Source organism: Micrasema longulum, unplaced genomic scaffold (assembly GCF_059751315.1).
Source record: "Micrasema longulum isolate JH-2025_06_02 unplaced genomic scaffold, ASM5975131v1 h1tg001135l, whole genome shotgun sequence".
NCBI lineage: Eukaryota > Metazoa > Arthropoda > Insecta > Trichoptera > Brachycentridae > Micrasema > Micrasema longulum.
This window is the reverse complement of record NW_028278323.1, coordinates 24,355-44,745: the sequence shown is the minus strand read 5'-3', so window position 1 is coordinate 44,745 and position 20,391 is coordinate 24,355. Positions and strand designations below refer to the sequence as shown.

At 32.1% G+C, this 20,391-nt stretch overlaps 1 protein-coding gene across 1 annotated transcript; it reads left to right on the top strand.

Moving 5' to 3' along the window:
- The first annotated feature begins 542 nt into the window (after positions 1-542).
- On the top strand, positions 543-17,769 carry LOC148276856 (uncharacterized). The gene is made up of 2 exons (XM_088233659.1): positions 543-595; positions 16,145-17,769. The coding sequence occupies exons 1-2, from the start codon at positions 575-577 to the stop codon at positions 17,552-17,554; spliced, it is 1,431 nt and encodes a 476-aa protein (XP_088089785.1). The 5' UTR covers positions 543-574; the 3' UTR covers positions 17,555-17,769.
- The last annotated feature ends 2,622 nt before the right edge of the window (positions 17,770-20,391 follow it).

The following is a 20,391-nucleotide window of genomic DNA, read 5'->3' as shown; positions in this document are numbered from 1 at the left end:
GGATGTTCAAACATAGGCAAAATGGTGAATGTTACACAGTGTGTAAAGTGGCCACTTAAAATGCCTAGACTTCCATATTCCCTTCTTTAAGGTATTCTCATTCCCTGTTGTAATTTGTTAATAATTACCATTTATCATCTTTGAAAAAGTTCAAAAGGTTTGTTCTATAGGAACAATACCCTACACTAAATATATCAGATGTGTGGGAATAACTATTGCCGAGTTCATGAAGTGACCAATATGTGACCTGTCATAGGCTGATTTCTGACTTGGCCACTTTACACTCACAATAATTCTGACTTTGCCCTGTGCTCCAATTGGAGCATATTCTTTGTAAGCACAACTTTATTTTTTTAAATAATAGTTTCTAAAAATGATGTATTTCTACGGCATTTCGTCGAAGGGGTTAACTTCTTTGCATCTACTCCTTCCATTACCATTGACACACTTTGGCCTTAGACTACGAGACTCCTCACCGTTTTAAACTATGGCAAAAGTCTGGCCATATAAAACCTCCTCGTGTGACAAATCTTACCACAGTACTTTGGCATCGGTGACGAGAGATTTGACAAACATGGTTTCCGTATATGTCGCAGTAAGTGTATAATTTCTTTACATACGATACGACAAACAGTTTTTCGAAACGTGAAGTGTGTGTGACCCTTTGATTTACATCAGAAGTAAATGTGAAATATCGTGATAGGCCGATTTTACACCGGTCACGCTCATACGAATCCACACATCACAGCAAAATTAGGGTGGATCGATTGATCTTTATAACATTACACTGAAACCTCTTTTTAGACGGTGGATACGTTCTACTCAGTACTGTGTAAAAAACGTATGTATGGGTTTGCAAGTAGTACCCTCATATATATATATTTAGATAATTTTTATAGCGCCATTTTTGTGAAAATCACCTCAAGGGCGCGGTACAATAAATAAATATCCCAGCACGTTTTGCAGCTACAGAGCGCATGGACATATTAAGTAATCTAGCCCCTATTTGCATTTTTTATTTTTATGTGACAATGAAGTTTAGAGTTTAAATGATATTTTAAAAAACTAAATAAATTTGTAAAAACAGAAGTATGATTACAACAAGTCTTGCAGCTACTAAGCGCATGGACGGTTGGAATTCTAGACCCCATTTACTAAATCAAGATATTTAATAGTTGATATAATTTACCCATTAAAGCAGCTACTATTATTGTGGACAATGTTTATAGCGCCATTTTTCTGAAAATCACCTCAAGGGCGCTTTACAATATTCCAACACGTGATACAGCTACATTGCGCATTGACGGTTGGGATTCAAGTTCCTCGTTTAAAATTATAATTTAATTCAATAACAGATAACAGATAGAAGTTAGATTACATCATGTCTTGCTGCTACAGAGCGCATGGACGTTATGAAGCCTAGCCCCATTTACGTATACTTGTAAAAGTATTCCTAGCATTTTGGGAGTAAAAAAAGATGACTAAATGTTATTAAATATTTATCTTTAACCGCTCACCGAGTTTTCTATGACTACCGGTTTCGAGACGTACCCGTCTCTTCATCAGGACACGAATTAAACTAATATGCAAAACCCACTATACACCTCCACCATGTTGTTGCACAAAAATATAAAACCAACGTACTGATTTGAAACCATATGCTTGAAGGCGTAATATGAGATTGCATACTAGTTTGATTGCGTCCTGACGAAGAGACGGATGCGACTCGAAACCGGTAGACATGGAAAAGTTAATAAGTGGTTACATACAAATATTTAGTAACATTAAGTTAAACGTTTGACCACGAAGTTAATGCTTCAAAATTTTTTTTATTTTTTTTACTATTTATTGATTTTATTAAAATAACAATGAAAAATGACAGTAAAATACTTTAAAAAATCATAACAAAGATTATTCATTCGTGTATTGTACCTATAATATATTATTTAGTGGAGATCCCAGCAGAATGCTAGTACGAGATTTTCCTGTAATTTGAATGATTTGATACGAAAAACATGTACGACTTTTACTCGAGAAATTTCTCTTTTGTGACCCCAAGAGTGTTCAATATCCTGGATGAACATATTAAACTCTCCAAAACGAATGCCATTTTCAAGAAAGGTGTACAACTTTGGACTTTTTTTAAGATAAGAGACCATTGTAGGAGACTGCTACGAGATATTGCATTGATTTATTATAAAGAAATATATGTTTATGTAATAATTTTAATAATGTACATTCTCCCACTTTCCATTATGTTGTATGGGGCAACACAGGGCTTTTGGCCTCATAGAGTTAGGGATAATTTATTTATTTATTTTTGTAATTTATATATATGTGTTTGTACGAATAAATAAATAGGTAAATTTATTCATGACAAAATACATAGTTTAACTTTTTTATATTAAATTAGATACGTATTACAATACAATACATATTTCATTTGTACAAAATATTCCCGATCAGCAAAAGTGCTGATATGAGGGAATATAATAGATGTATTTTATTTTACTTTATTTGGGAAATCAACAGTTCTACATACATATTTATAGTGAACAAACAGATATAGTGTATAAACTCAGACCTAATAACAGATTTACACAAAGTATACAAAGTATACAAAGTTAGTAAAGAAAAAATATTACATATTAAATAGATACATATAAGTTTATAAATATAAAAATGTTATTTTCATTTTCTCGTAATTTCAATAATCAAAGATTTTTTTTTTTTTTTAAACAGTAAATTATTGTAAATTGAGCGGGATTAAGACAAAGATGCTTGAAAACAGTATAAAGAGGGGAAGGGAGATGTACATATTTATTATTACAATGTCTACCAAGTTACAAAATTTTTAATTTAAATTTTAAATCTAACTGAGTGATGTTTGTGTAATCTATATCTTTAAATTTTGTATTGTACAATGAAAAAGTCGTACGAAAAAAAGCATTTTTAATATACGATGTTTTACTTATTGGTACATGTTATCGTATGTATTACTCGTCACATGGGCTGTAAGATCTATACACCTTTACCTTGTTAATAAATAAAACGATGTAGAGAAATCAAAACAGTTTAATCATTTTTTTTATTCAGTCAAAGGCCACCCAGGCCCATTTGTCACATACAAATAATGCAAAAGGTCATTTTTTCATAATTCCTTCAGTATCTTCAAGTATTATTTTTCATTTAGTTATTCGGGCCCTTTGGCTTTTATAATAAGTTTACCCCCGTAATCTTAAAATGTAAGAACGGATTGTAAAATGTCACCTTCTCTCCTCTCTCCATAGTATGTGTTATTTTTTTTGGCTTTTAATTTTTGTATAAAATTATAAGATTCGATATGTCCGAATATTTATAATTTTCTCAAACTGAACGGTTTGGGTAGGTAGGAAGAAATTGCCTTAAGGCAATATTCCCGCCCTTATATGTATATTTATTGTATATGTATATAAAATTTCAAATAAATAATTATAAAAATAAACGAACAAATCTAAAGTGTGACCATTAAATTGACCACTTCTAAAGATATGTAAATCATTTTTACTTGCTACCCATTTTATTGCACGTGTGCGTGCTGCGACCAACCGTCAAACTAAACCAATTTTAAGAAAATATATTTTTGTATCGTATGTTGGCACAACAAAATGAATAACATTTGGCCGACTTGATTACTCCGCATTTTCTCTCAAGTTAAATGTGGATAAATTTAAATACCTCGATAACATTTTAAAAGAAACCCTCGACCCAGATATAGAAATTAAATTCTGAATTGAGACAGCAAGAGCTGCTTTTAATAAAATGAAATCCCACTTCTGCAATGCTAATCTCAACTTGAAAATAAGGCAAAGATTGGTAAAATGTTATGTGTGGTCTGTATTGTTATATGGCTGTGAGACTTGGACTCTGAAAGTGAACACTATGAATAGGCTGGAGGCTTTTGAGATGTGGTTGCATCGCAGAATGCTTAAGATATCTTGGACAGACCTGATAACGAACTCAGAAGTCTTAAGTCGAGCTAGAACGAACAAAGAACTCTTAACCACCATAAAAGTTCGTAAAATTTCATATCTGGGGCTAATAATGCGTGGAGAAAAGTACCACTAGCTTCATTTAATTTTGAAAGGCAAGATTGAGGGTCACAGAGGGGCTGGAAGAATGCAGATGTCCTGGCTGCAAAATATACGAGAGTGGACTGGTTTTAGGACTGTCTAGCAGATTTTCCGGGCAGCACAGGACAGAGACTTTTGCCAGAGTGATTGCCAACGTTGGGGGATACCTGACAGCGCACTAAGAGAAGAAAAAGAAGTGTATCGTATTATCATCGCTACGACATTTTATAGTTTCGTAAATTTGTCATTACTCCAAACGTTACGTAACTAGTTCTCTTCGGAGAATTGTCCGGATTGGCGGATTTGCTTTCGGAAACAGTAAATCTATCACAACAGTCTATCATTGGTTGATTTATAAAAACGTGTGACATCATTTAAAGTAATTCATTATTTTTTTTGAGAAGCTTCGCTGTGCAATAAAATGCTCTAAGTTTTACCGCGTTTAAGAAAATATTTGTAAATCTGATTTTCCGTAGCTTACTTCCTCATAGAGATATTTGTACATAAAGGTAGAATAGTACATAGGTATTATGTATATAAATTATTTATCATTATCATCATCATTCCCTTTCCGCACCTGATGGTGCAAAGGGCACTGCATTGTTACACCAATCGCAGCAATCTCGATCATTTTTGTGACATGAAGGTAAGATGATCAGTCTTACATTTCAGGTGCCAGTCCAGGGACTAAGAAATATTTATTTATTTATTTGACACTTTATATACATATACAATATATATACATATAAGGGTGGGCATATTGCCTTAAGGTGATTTCTTCCTACCTACCTAAACCGTTCAGTTTGAGAAAATTATAAATACATGGACATATTGAATCTTACAATTTTATACAAAAAATAAAAACACAGATCAACAAAATAATAATTTACAAAAAATAAATGAACACTATGAAAAGAGGAGATGGGAAGGAAAGAAGAAGGATAAAGGAACAATTTAAATATTTAGATAGTAACATTTCAATCTTGACTGAAATGTAAATATTCTAGTGTAAAAAAACCTTTTTAAATAAGTATTTCATCTCAACCATGTCGGGAATCGAGCCCGAGACCTCTTATATGGTAGGCGCTGACCACTACTCCACGAGGCTGAAATATAAATTATTAATAGTACTTAAAAAAATATATGTTACTTATATATGTTTTGATTCTCAGTTTTGCAATAAATTATCACATTAAATATGTTATTCATTAATTAATTTAACAATTATATATTTTTTTCACAATAAGTTAACTGATTCGTTTGTATTTTTCTTTTCTTAATTGTATATTCTTAGTAACAATTTATTGAAAAAACCTTTTTTTTTTTTTTAATAATTTTTTGGTTATTTAATATAAATGTATATTTATATAATCTTTATTTGTCATTGTTATTTAAAATATCTGATGAACAAGTTTTAAATGTGTATTATACTTAATTTTTATGTAAAACATTTCAGCTCAACACAAGTTTTTACCTAAAGAGCTGACATATGTTCAACGTTATAAAAATAATATTTTGCATTTGAATAAATAAATAAATTATCTTGTACTAATTACTCGCTCCCGCTTAAAAAAAAGCTCATAAGCTCTTTTGCCAGTAAGAAAAACGTTCTAAAATTTTGCTCCGGTTTTTAATTTAACAAAAAATGTGTAACGGACAGTTTCGGTTTGCGCTTGCAATTCGCGACCTGAGTACATACGGCCCGTTGTATTGATGAGATGTTTACTCAGTGGAATTGATTTCTTCGGGATAAAGTCCATTAGAAATATTAATAGGAACAGTGCAAGGACGCAACCTTGACAAACTCCGGCGGTGACCTCAACTCAAATCAATATGTGACAAATCAACAATATTTTTAAGTATGTTCAAAAGTTTGTAGAAAATAAGTTGATTAAACTCCACAAAAGTTAAAGAAATGTGGATGTTTAAACAAAAGCGAATTGAATAAGACATGAACTGAGTTACGGAATGATTTTGTTTATATTTATTACATAGATTAACATTGTCTTGAGTAATACCTAGAAGGCAAAGACCCGTGCTAAGTCAATAATGAAGAAAGAGATGTGAATGTTTTCTGAAAACTAATCATAGAACGGTTTTTGTCCCAATGGGCGACTCTATTATCTGGTAGGGATAATATTTCTATAAGGATAATATAAGGATAATATTTCTGGATAAAAAATGGCTTCTGAATTTGGGTCCCGAGAACTGTCTTGAGATGGTCACCTAACCAAAACCATAGTCAATTTGAGCTCTAAATTATTGTCGTATGTTTGCTATTTATAATTTATGTTTATATATATACAGTGTTTTAATTATCATATCAAACATTGTCGTATATGTATTCATGTAGGTATTTGTGAGTATGTTAGAGGACCAGCAGCTGGTCAGTGTAGAGGAGCCAAATCATTTTATGCGACGGTAGCATGCGTCTCGGCTTAATATCTGCACAGTACAGATGTGCTTTGCTTTTATAACTACTGTTATGATCTTTTTGTTTTTGCAATACATTTATATGTGTATGTGTATGTCTACGCGTACGTTTATGTGTGTGTATGTATGTGCATATATTTAACTTAGCTCATTTATAAAAGTCTTAACGACGGTGATAAGTGGTTGGGTATTTTAATTGACTTAAGAAAAGCTTTTGATTTGATGACAAACTTATGAGTAAATTAATAAAGATTGGTATTTGCGGAAATGTTATATCCTGGTTTCAAAGTTACACAAAAGAACGTCAACAGAAAGTTAAACTCAATGATACCTTTAGTAATAAAAATATCTATTCAGATTTTGGGATACCTCAAGGAACAGTAATTGGACCTATTTTATTTATTGTATATGTTAATGATATGTTTAATATACATAATATTAATGGTGATATTTCTATAGATTCTTATTACTGCAACTAGAACACAATATAAAAATGATGTAAATGAATACCTGAGTTATGCGAAAGAAAAAATAAAACGTTATATTTGAAATAAATTTTGAATCGGGTTGTGGTTCCGTGGCTAGTGTCTAGGACTCACGGCTCAAAGGTTCGTGGTTCAAATACCACTTTACCCCAACTTGATTCTCATTTTCCAAAAGTAAGTTATTTGCAACTCGTTGAAAATGGCCCTCAAAATTAAATATTTAGATAAATCATAAGAACGCAAATATTTCTTTAAAAAAAAATAATAACACAAATTTAAAAAAAAATCTTAGTATATTAAGTAGTAGTACTATTTTTTCGGCCTCGTGGTAATGATCAGCGCGTTTCCCTACCATGCAAGAGGTCTCGGGTTCGATTCCCGACATGGTTGAAATAAAATATTTATTTAAAGGGGTTTTTTCACACTAGAATATTTCATAGTTCCTGGACTGGTACCTGAAGCGTAAGACTGATCATTTTACCTTCGTGTAACAAAATTAATCGAGATATGCTGAGACTGGTGTACCAATCCAATGCCTTTTGTACCATTGGGTGCGGAAAGGGAATCATGAAATGATGATATTGTCAAACATTATATCATTTTATATTATTCGTTCAACACGTAACAAATGATACAAAATATCGCTAGTGTCAAGTAAAGCAATCGTGATTTTCAAATTCACACGTGAATGACAAAAAATCATGCGTTTGAGAAAAATTTAGAAAACTCTCGACTTTAATGTAACGGCGTGAAACATCAAACGAATCATGTCAATATTTATAAAGTCAGCAAAACCACTTTCCCTATGTAGTTCCTATTCTCAGATCATAATAAACTTTCTTTAAATTTGGTTGACATTTCAAAGTTTAGGGTCAATTTCACAACTGAATTTGATGATATAATTTAAAGGGCAGTGTACCTCTAAATATTCAAATAATAATAGTAAACCTTTTTCAACTTTCTTTATAATTATATTAATTTATTCGTGCTCTTTGTCATCACATTTTTCCTTTCCACACCTAGTGATGGACCCCATATAAAAACCAATGCAGCATATTTCGATCATATGTTGCATGAAGGTGATCACTCCTGGACATCGGGTGCCAGTCCAGGGCCCGTATTACTATTATAATTAAATAATCAAACGTCTTACCAAGCTCTTTCTTTTACCCTTTTTAATATAAATACAAGTTTTATTTTTTTTATACTTACGCACCCACACACACGCACCCTCTCTCTCATTGATTCCCACACGCACATACACCCTCTCCCTCATTCATTCACGCATACACACATTTTCATACACATACACATGTTCGTACATAAATATCGATGTTAGTTTATACCGTCTCAATTTGTATCGATGAAGATAGCGTTTGTAATCACGGCCCTCGTAACCCAGAGTATCTCTGTCGGTAACTTGTAATAATTAAACATGTTTAAAAAAAAATGGTATTATATTTTATTTTTCACATATAAAACTTAATTTTATTTTGTAGATAAAATTGAAGATAAATTTTAACTTCCTATTGGAGTACGGAACCTATAGAGTAAGCGTAAAATTTCTTAATGTTCCACTAAATCTTTTCAAAATTCATTTTTAAATAGAACCACCTGCAATATGTGTAATCATCAATTGAATTGTAATTTTATTAATGACATATCTTTAACTTCCTTTAAAAATAAAATCTACAAAAAAATCTAGTTTAATTCAATTCTTCGGATCTATGCATATCCGGGTAACGTCTGGCACTCATTAATTCGGATAGTTGGAGTTGTGCTGTTTCCAAAAAAATTGTTTTTAAATATTTTTATTTACAAAAATATACAAGAAGAAAACAAATTTAATAAAAATATTACCCCATGTATAAATTCTTGACATAAACCGTATTATCGCTGTACGCGTGTTTTTTTAACTCTCAAAAGACTGTGCTAAAAAATTCCTGTGGAAACGATGATGTTACCAACATTATATTAAGTTTATTTAAGCAAAATATGGGTATTTAAAAACAAAAATTTAACACATGTTTTATTTGATTTTCGTATCATTTAATTTTGGACTCACTGTTATTTGGCATATTATTTATTACTTCAATTTCTTACTTTATAACCCATATCTCAATTTTCTTTTAAATTATGTTTTTGAATTATTTTCCATTTATTTTAATGATTCCATTATTTTATATATTATCTGGAACTATTTTTTTATAATTTATATTTTAATACTTATATCTGATAATTTCATGTCATTTATTGATTTATTCTTTATTATTTATACTTCATTTTTCTCAATTTTTATTCTGTTACATCAAATGTTATTATAATTTAATTTATTTTACCACGTACTTTTTGTTATTGTTAATTATTATGTGTTAACATGGGCATAGCCTTAAAAGCCTTGATAAGTCCATAAATATGTAAAGGAGTTTTATTTTGAATAAAAAAAAATAATATACTCTGTTAATTAATCTTTTTTTATAATTTGTCAAAATATTCATACTATTACGGCCCTCTCTTAGTAGGCTGTTCAACAGACCAATCGTTCTTCCCACAGGCATCAATAACCTTAAATTTGCCCTGCATTCTGGAAGAAAAAGGTATCTGTGTTGCCTAGCTTTTAAATAGTTGCTGCTACATATAATTTTATGCGCTTCAAAATGCTGGGATTTATTTTTTTTTCCATATTATAAACAAAGATTAAAAATAAAAATAATTTGACCTCAACCGAGTTTTACCGAGGATACCGAGGACACTCAACAATATACTTTTTTTATCAAATATCATTATAAAAAATAGATAAATATATTGCTTTATTATGTTTTCCTTTTTGTTAACATGTAACTTGATATTATAAAAAAATAAATATGTATATATTTATTTCTATTTTATTTATCGTTAAATATATCATTCTTCTGTACGTGTGATGTCACTGAACTCCTAAACGGCTTAACCGATTTAAGTGCGGTTTTCAGCGAAATGTAGATCTTTATTTATTTATTTATGTATTTCACAGTTTTAAAATGTACAGAGTTTATTTGTTTCAGGTTCCGACTAGCTAGAAAATTCCAGTGTTTAGGAAGGACCTTACTTTTATCATGTGTTTTTTTTGAAATTTCATTAAATGATGCTTAATAAATTCAAAGAATAATAATAACATTAGAAAAAATCAATATAAATATAAATTAGAAAACATGCAAGTAATAATAATATAAATTGAATCATAGAAATAAATTAGAAAATATGTCATTAATAGTAAAAAATGAGACATAATTTTTATAAAATAGAAAACATACCGATAATCATAAATAAATACACATTATAAAATATAACATTAGTAATAAAGAAATTAAACAAAAATATAAATTGGAAAACATACCGATAATAATAAAAATTGAAGCATAAATACAAATTTGAAAATATATCGTTAGTGATTAAAAATTAAAGAACAAAAATAAATTACAGAATATACCATTTATAATTTAAAAAAATTAAGATACGTGTAAAATACTAGTATGAAAAAGAAAAAAAAAAACACATGTAAATGCGCGTGCGTGCTTTGCCCTGCGCGTGTTCGTAGATATTTAAATTTTCAATCGAATCTGTCAAAAAACGTTAGAAGCATAAATCTTTTTTTCATCAACCTACCAAGGTTGTTCTTGTCGAATGCATATACAAAAAAATGGATGGATGTTGTTTTTTTGTGTTAAAAAAAGTTTGTTTATGAATGTTTACAAACATTCGCTTTTTATGGATCCCAATCAGATCATTTCCTTACATTTCTTATAATTTCTTCCCATTTGTTTCCTTTAACTGGATTTTTGGGAAAACAAAAATAGTATTAACTGACATTCAATATATTTTTGAAAATCGCATTCATGATTAAAGTGCACCCCTGTTGGTGAGAAGAGCTGAGTTTGATATTGCCAAAAAGAATTCTATACTTAAAAATAATTATTTTATGTTTTGAAATTCAATAATAAACAAGTACCTGGGTACCTACCTACTTATCTATTTTTTTTAATCCAAGCTAATTGCAGACAAGCCAACGTTCGGACAGGACAACGTCTGTCGGGTCCGCTGGTTTTTTATATTTATCAACCCGTTCAGAAGTTTAAAGGCCATCATTTGATCGGGTTGTGGTCCCGTGGCTAGTGTCTCGGACTCACGGACCAAAGGTCCGTGGTTCGAATCCCACTCTTCCCTAACTTGATTCCATTTTCTAATAGTGAGTTATTTACAACTCGTTGAAAATGGCCCTAAAAATTAAATATTTGGGTAAATCATAAGTAAGGAACAATGATGACAGATGATTTTCGCGGCGTACGCTGAAAATGCCATGAACCATTGACTAATTTACTGTAAAATAATGAAGAAGAATACATTATTGGCTATTTTGTTGTATTTTTTGTTTTGTTTTATCCTCTTGTTCGCTTTATTTGGGAAAAAACTGACGAAACTTATGTTAACATGAAACATTATGGACACATAAGGGTTAAATAAAAATTAAGCATATCCGGCTTACTTTAAAAATGGACCAATCCCAAATTCCTATCTCTCAATATATCTTGGCATTATGACGTAGAATCATAAAAATATAACTTTATTTCCAGTCTGTTGCGATAGGTCCTTCAACCACCCACTTTTAGTCAAGTAATAGCAAGATGAATCTTATTCACTGCTTCTATAAACAATAGTAATATAATGTAATAAACAGTCTCGTATAGAGATTGCAATCTTTGTGTGATTTATCCTTTGTACAAAATATTATTCTGACAAGCCGGAATATGATAAAGCTTCTTGCAATAAAAAAAGGTTTCGGAAACGAAGCAAGTGCCTAAAGCAATCGAAAAATTAAAATTTAGTTTTTGGTTAGAAAAATATAAAAAGTATAGATTTGTTTTTATAAGGATGTTCGGTTACATACGAGTACAGGTTAACGATGAAGATATATTAAATTTTTACACATATTTACATTATTTTATTTTAATTTTATTTTATTAACATAAACGGCAAATCTGCCTTATACAAACATTTATAATATTAACATATTTGGCTTAATATTTTTTTCCTTTTTTTTTCCAAAACATGAATTTTAAAAACAAGATTTTAAAAATAAAAAAAAATCAAACCAAAAATTATACAAGATTTATATTTAAAAAAATAACCTTATAATTATACAGCATATTCAGTATAAAGTTTAAATAATAAAACATTCTACAGTAAAACAACAAGAAAATCATAAAAACTGTTTCACACAGCTAGGCAAAGTGAACAAAAAACTGTACATGAAATGCATGAATAAATAAATATAATTACCATTCACCATCTTTGAAAAAGTTCAAAAGGTTTTTTCTATGGGAACAATACCCTACACTAAATATATCAGATACGTGGGAATAACTATTGCAGAGTTCATAAAGTCTATTTAATACTGCATTACAAGTATACACTGTCCGTGAATTGTTGCTACAAAACGGTGGCACCTGTCTAGTCATTCTTCCAGGCACCCTGAAGTTGATGAGAGATAACAGTTCAGGGCAATCCCATATTGAATTTACATTTTTGAATAAATTTAAATGGTCTATAATTTTCCTTCTATCGTTAAGTTTTAACAAATATAATGTTTTTAGTAAAAAACTCGTAATTTAAAAATTCATGACTGATTCTAAGTCTAAAATTTATATACCGTAAGAATTTTTTTGGACTCTTTCAAGAGAATTTTGGTGACAGTTGTAGTATGGAGTCCATATTGTAGAGTTATACTCTAACTGGCTTCTCACTAATGAAGTATACATCAACTTCAAAGTGCCTATGTTATTATGTACATAAATATTGATTTTGCTTTATATCGTCTCGACATAAATCGATGAAGATACCGTTTATAACTGCAGCCCAAATCCTGCTTAGCAAAATCGCAAAAAATAAGTTTGATTTCCCGGAACTGACTAATCTATTTGCTTACCGAGTCCCCTCCAGACCAACGTGACTGTCTGATCTTTTCTAGATTTCTAACATTAAAACTAATCATCGGAATCATTCTACCGTCCCTCGTATATGTGAAACATTTAACAAGAATTTCAATAGTATAGATATATTCAACACTTCTTATAACAGGTACAGAAGATAACTAACAAGCTTGATTCAGAATAACAGAGAATAGACGTTTTGTCTTTTTTCGCTCATTATATCATGTTATTGGATGTCAGACCTTACTATTTACAAGTATATATCTTTCTTAACATGGATAAGTGTCATGTAATTCAGTTTTCTCGAATCAAAAATCCATTGGTTTTTCAATATAGCATCAGTAATACGACATTAGCTCTTGTAAAGAGAATAAATGATCTGGGTATCATCTTTGATGATAAATACACTTTTATTTCCCATTTGAATGAGATGGTTAATAGAGCCACAAAAACCCTAGGCTTTATTATCAGAACAACAAGAGAGTTTACGTATTTTGATGCATTCAAAATATTATACATGACCCTAGTTAGAAGTCAGTTAGAATATGGGTCCTCAGTTTGGTCTCCTCATTATGTTACCCATATAAATAGTGTGGAGAAGATCCAACACAAGTTTTTAAACATTTCAATTCAAGAACTAAACTATAAATGGTCAATGAAGCAGTTAGAATTCATATGTATTATTAATAGAAGGGAAATTTCTGTTTTTGTGCTACTTTTCAAGTTATTAAATAATGTTCTTGGCAGTCCCGAACTTTTAAATTGTGTGAATTTTTATGTGAGACAGCGTGAAACGAGACAAAATACTTTTTTACTGTTGATTTGCATAGTTCAAACTATGCTAAATACTCACTCATCCCACGGCTCCACATGTTAGCAAACAAACATGGAAACTTACATTTATCTTTATACAAATTAAAATCAATACTTTTTATATTTAAACTCTTTATGTATAGTTAATTTGCTGCACACCTATGTTATAATTTCTTAGTTAATTTTCCTTTATTATATCTTTTTTTCTGCTGTTTTTATTTTATATATCTATATTTTCTTTACTTGTATAAAGGTTTTTTGTTTCATTATAATTTTTTTTCAATATTATTTTATACTTTGTCACAAGGGCGTAGGCCCTCGAAATAAATAAATTAATAATGTATTATTTCAATAGTCATTTACCAGAACTTACCCATCAAAACTAGTATTCGAAGAACTTAATATACCAACAATTGAAGAAATTTTTAATAAAGCCTCTATCTTACAAACTTTTAAAGAAAAAACAATTGAAGTGCAAAATTCAAGTAACTCTAGATTTTCTAATAATTATACGTACATAGGTAAAAAAAACTTTAATAAACTTCCGGAAAACTTAAAATCTATAAAAAATTATCAAACTTTTAAAACTAAAATTAAAAAACATTTTAGACTCACCCCTTCCTAGACTCCATACCAAAGAATGTTTATTTTTTATTTTTAATTTACCTTGTTTATTTTTAATTTTGATTTTAATTTACTTTGTTTTAATTTACTTTGTTTATAAAAAAAAAAAAAGTGAAACGAACTCCTTCTCTAAACACAAGTATCTACTTTATTAGAGAGGTAGAAACGTTATATATAAGATGTTCTGTATATTTACCTATTTTGTATTTCAAAAATGTATTTTGTAAAAAAAAAAATATTCAATAAAAAAAATAATTAAAAAATGAATAAACATTAAGCCAGTTTATCTGTTTGTATTCTAAATAAATAAAATAAGTGTTTCGATACTTAGACCAATTGTAATAACCAAACCAGTGTTAAATAACGCGTTGGCTGCCATTGTGATTCTGAATCTAAAACATTATAATAATCACTTTGTAACAACAATAAAAACATTAAGAGAAGTAATGAAAACATGACGCTAATGTGCTGGATCTACAAGAGCTGTGTGTTTTTTTTTTAAATAAGCTCGTTATTTTTTAGTTACAAAGTTAAAATAAATTAGCATATTATATCAATTTATTTTAGTTTATTCGCATGATACAAATTTTAATAAACCGTATTTTACATTTTTTTTTGTTTACATTTTTTTTGCACCACAACAGGCCAGGAGGCCTAATTACAGTGGTAAATTACATCACAGAGCACCAAGGCTTGAGAAAAATCACATTTAAATTTTTGTGTTCTCACCGGGAATCGAACCCGGAACCTTCCGTGCGTGAGTCAAGCGTCTTGACCACTACACCACGGAGGCCGCATTTTGTTGTCTCTGAACTGGGGCCTGAAATACAAAGCTTTGTTAGATAGTCTAATAATAAATATAAATAAATTTTAAAAAAACACCGAACTTCCTCATTCTTGAGGACATTCCGTCTGTTGACTTTTGGGAACAAAAAAAAGTTGAGGAAATGTGGATGTTTAAACATTGACAGAACGGTAAATGTTCCACAATGTATAAAGTGGCCACTCAAGCCAGCTAACGACAAGTCACAAGCCTCTTGTTCTCTTTTTCCCTTCTCAAAAATGGTGTTTTGTATAAAATTGAATATTTGCGTTCTTTTGATTTTTTTTTTTATTTTTTTATTTTTGATTTTTTTTTAACAAGCCAAGGAGGCCCAACTACAGTGGTGAATTACAGCGCAGAACACCCAGGCTTGAGAAAAATCTCAATATTTTTTTGTGTTCGGTAATTGAACCCTGAACCTTCCGACCGTGAGTCAGGTGTCTTGACCGCTACGCCACGGAGGCAGGCAAATAAACGGCACTTGGTGCCTTTTACATATAAGTTGCATATACAATAAAATACATATATGTGAATGAAATTATTAGTAAATAATAGTAATTTAAACAAATTAACAAAAGGTCATAGAAATATTTTGAACCTGTAAGAAAATAATAACCAATGGGCAACGAGTTGTAAATAACTCACTATTAGAAAATGGGAATCAAGTTGGGGTAGAGAGAAATTTGAGCCACGGACCTTTGAGCCGCGAGTCCGAAATACTAGCCACAGGACCACAGCTCGATTCAAAACCCTTGCTGTCGTTTGCAATAAATTAAGATCTTAATAACTCCCTAGGCAGGAAATCCAATCATTGATTGTCTCGCTATCCTCTGTCAATTTTAGTCATCATAATTTTACAGATAAACATCATGACTCTTGTATTTTTAGATTGCCCTCTTGGGATGCGCTACCCTAGCTGCGTCGGAAGCCCCGCTTCCGTACCACTACAACAGGCCACAACCCATTAATCAGCAGCAACTTCCAAACTTCTCGAATGGTGGAAGTTTCAGGCCAAACGGCCATGGGAATGGTCACAGTCATGGAAACGGCCACATCCACAGTAATGGACACAGCCATGGCAATGGCCACGTCATCAGTCAGGGGTCATTGAACATCCGTCCCCTACCGCTTCCATCAGGATCTTACGGAGCACCGCCAATTTCAAGACCACAGCAATTTGCGCCATTACCATCGTTCCCGTCAGGTTCATCACAAAATTCATACCCAGTGCCAGCTCCGATCCCTCATATTCCTTCAAGTTCTTATGGAATTCCGGTAGCTCCAATTTCCGTCCCATCAGGACCTTCATTTTCTCAATCCAGTTCTGGTTCTTTCTCCTCATTTGCTGCTGCACCTGCTCCCATTCCAATCCAAATACCGTCGCAGACGTACGGATCTGGTCCAGCCATTTCTATCCCATCAGGACCATCATTTTCTCAATCTAACTCTGGATCTTTCTCTTCTTACGTTCCTCCTTCTGCGCCTCTTCCTGCTCCTATTCAAAGACCTTCTCAATCTTATGGAGGACCATCTATTTCTATTCCGTCTGGGTCTTCTGTGTCTTTCCAACCTGCTCCTGCACCAGCGCCCCAACCAATTCCTATCTCACGGCCGTCTCAGACATACGGACAAGGTCCAGCTATTTCTATACCCTCCGGTCCATCTTTTTCTAATTCTGGATCTTCGTTATCCTTCGCACCCGCGCCAGCCCCTGCTCTTGAACAACGGCCAATTCCCATTTCAATACCATCTCAAACTTATGGTTCGGGTCCCGCAATTTCACCAATTTCAACATCTAGTTCTGGATCGTCTTTTAATTTAGCACCAGCTTCACTTCCGATCTCTGCACCATCCCAATCTTACGGTTTTCCTCAGTCTGTTTCTTCAGGTTCTCAGTCTGGTTCCTCCTTCATTCCCGCCCCTGCTCCTGCTCCGATTTCAATTCCATCCGGATCGTACGGTCCATCTTTTTCCGGACAAAGTAGCAACCAACAGAATATTGGAATATCTTCAATCTCTTCCAACGATCTGTCGAGCCAGCCTTTGGATGATGGTGTGAGAAAAGAAATTGAGCAGATTCTTTTAAGGGAAGAATCTCGCATAGCTTCTGAATCAGTTTTCGGAGCTACCGGTGTTCGTTTGGTATCAGTGTCTATGGATGGACCGAGACCTGCTATTGACGTCGCATCGTTTGTCCTCCCAGTACATAATAACATTCAATTAACTCAACAATCACGAGGTTTCCAAGAAGCAGCTTCTGGTGGATCTCCCGCTGCTGTGTATGGAGCACCGAACTAAATAAAACCCTTTTATGACTTGTGTTCATAAATATGTGTGGCAGAACTGCAAGTTAGATCGAAACATATTTTTATATCATTCTTTGCATTGAAAATCAATAATGACCTTTAATTTGTATAACTTTTGAATGCTAAAGCAATGAATATGAATGTTACTATCATAAGTTTGTATATATTTTGATGATTATGATTAAGTATTAAAATTGATGACGCGAATAAGTCTTTCATTGGGCGTAATGAATGTCTGTAAAACCAACATAACACTTTTTCCTCGATCAACAAAAAAACGGATCATTTTAAAACATGGCTTAGGATTAGTAATTGTGAATTACTGAAGTGTTTCTGGGTTTTTCCAGCCGAATAAAAACATAAATAGATGCTTATAATCATAAAAGAAATACTTTAATCATCCAATTGGATAAAAACGATGTCATGATGTCATCTTGTAGCGTAATCTCTGTTCCCGAGATTCTGGTGCAAATCATTTAAAGTTTATATCTAAATTTGTTGCAACAGAGGAGGGAACATTGAGAAGAGAATATGCATGTCTAGGCGTTTATAGGGCTTACCTGTCATTTAAATCTAAATAACTCTCTAGGGAGGAAATCCAGCCAGTTTGCAAACATTTCAAAACATCGTTGTTGATAATATTTCAGCGAAATATGACTGGCAAATTTATTTGCATTTCAGTTAACCATAAGAAAAAGCTGGGTACAATCAGTGCGAAAGAGGCAGCAAATCTAAATTAATTATTTTTAAATTTATTTCAAGAGAGAGGGAAAACGTTTTTGAGAAGGGAATATGGAAGTCTAGGCATTTACAGGGCTTATGACCTGTCATTGGCTGGTTTAAGTGGCCACTTTACACACTGTGTAACATTCACCATTCTGCCCATGTTTGAACATCCACATTTCCTCAACTCTTCCATCTGTTGACTTTTGTGAAGTAAAAGAGCTGAAACCTTTACCACGTGGGAGAGATTCATCCGGCTGAACAAAATCACCTACTAGGCAACGCCTGAAAACAATTTTTCCAATTTTTATACTTCTTCTTTTATCAGGTAGTAATTCAACAATGTTTGAGTGTGTCCAAATGCTTGCAGACTGGCTAAATTTTCTCCCTAGGTAGTTGTTCATATTTAAATTTAATATCACTCTGTCTTTGCATAGATCTCGCTTCCTCTACATTCATACTTCCTCTCATGCACGTGCACTGATTATTCCGATTTTTGACATGTCCACCTCCAAGTAATTTTTAGATTCGGTCACGACATATATTTCTTAGTCTGCCTCGTCTTCTGCATTCATCAACATTATGATCGTAAATAATTCTAGCCTGTCGTTCGTCGTCCATTCCCTCTGCATAGCTAAACCAACTCTGGACTCCTTCCTTGATTTTATCGATAGTTTTTATCTTAAGCTTACATAATGCACGGATCTGGACATTTGTACATATATCACACGTTCGCCTAAGAGATTGCATTTCGACAGCATTCAGCCTACTTTCATCTCTGTTTTTCCAAGTCCATACTTCACTTCGAAACGTCAGGGTTGACACCAGAACTCCATTGTGAACTGCTAATGTTGCCTCTTGCGACAAACATTTATTTGCCAATGATGATTTAAGTGCACCGTTCACCCTGTTTCAATATCTTTCTCTTTCATTTATTTATTTTATACCTGTCATGTAGAAGCCCTCCGGGCGTATATAAATAATCAATGAATTCATTAATTATTTTTCTTTATTCATTATTCCCTTTCCGCACCTTATGGTGCATAAGGCGTTTCATTATTACACCAATCGCAGCGTAACTTGATCATTTTTTGTTACATGAAGGTAAGATGATCAGTCTTACGCTTCAGGTGCCAGTCCATATACTACGAAATATATTTAAAATCAATATTTCAAGTCAAGCGTGTCGGAAATCAAACCTGAGACCTCTTTCATGGCAGGTAAACGCGCTGATCATTACACCACGAGGCCGAATAATAATTACAAATTTTAAAATGCCATTAAAAATCAAATCGCCATTTAAAAACACAATTATTCAAATCACAGCAATATGAAATAAATTTATCGTGTAAATATTTTTAAATGTACATTATGTGGAAAAAGAATGAAAAAACCTTGTCATAAATGAAGGACAATATTTTGAGTTTGTCCAAATTTTTGTAGACAAGGACTGGATTCAACTCCCTGGGGAGCTGTTTATATTAACATATTACAACAGAGATGAAGAACATTTAAGAGAAGGTTATTTAGAAGTCTAGGCATCTACAGGGCTTATGACCTGTCAATGGCTGGTTTAAGTGGCCACTTTACACACTGTGTAACATTCACCATTCTGCCTATATTTGAACATCTATATTCCTTCAATTCTTTCATCTGTTGATGTTTGTGAAGTTAAAGAGCTGAAACCTTTATTTATGCGGGTGAGATTCATCTAATTGAATTAGACTTCTAAATAACGTTCTCTTAAATGTTCTTCAACTCTGTTGTAATATGTTAATATAAACAGCTCCCCGGGGAGTTGAATCCAGTCCTTGTCTACAAAAATTTGGACAAACTCAAAATATTGTTGATAAATTACCTGGTCCATGAAGAAATTAAGAAATTAAAAAAAAAAAACATTTTCAGGCGTTGCCGAGTATGTAGGTGAAATAATTGAATTAGACGAATCTTACCCGCATAAATAAAGGTTTCAGCTCTTTAACTTCACAAACATCAACAGATGAAAGAATTGAAGGAATATAGATGTTGAAATATAGGCAGAATGGTGAATGTTACACAGTGTGTAAAGTGGCCACTTAAACCAGCCATTGACAGGTCATAAGCCCT

Excerpts from the sequence above, each read along its gene's own strand:
- LOC148276856 (XM_088233659.1), top strand. The coding sequence starts at position 575 with ATGGTTTCCGTATATGTCGCA. Across the intron at positions 596-16,144 it reads TGGTTTCCGTATATGTCGCA|ATTGCCCTCTTGGGATGCGC; the intron begins GTAAGTGTATAA and ends TTGTATTTTTAG.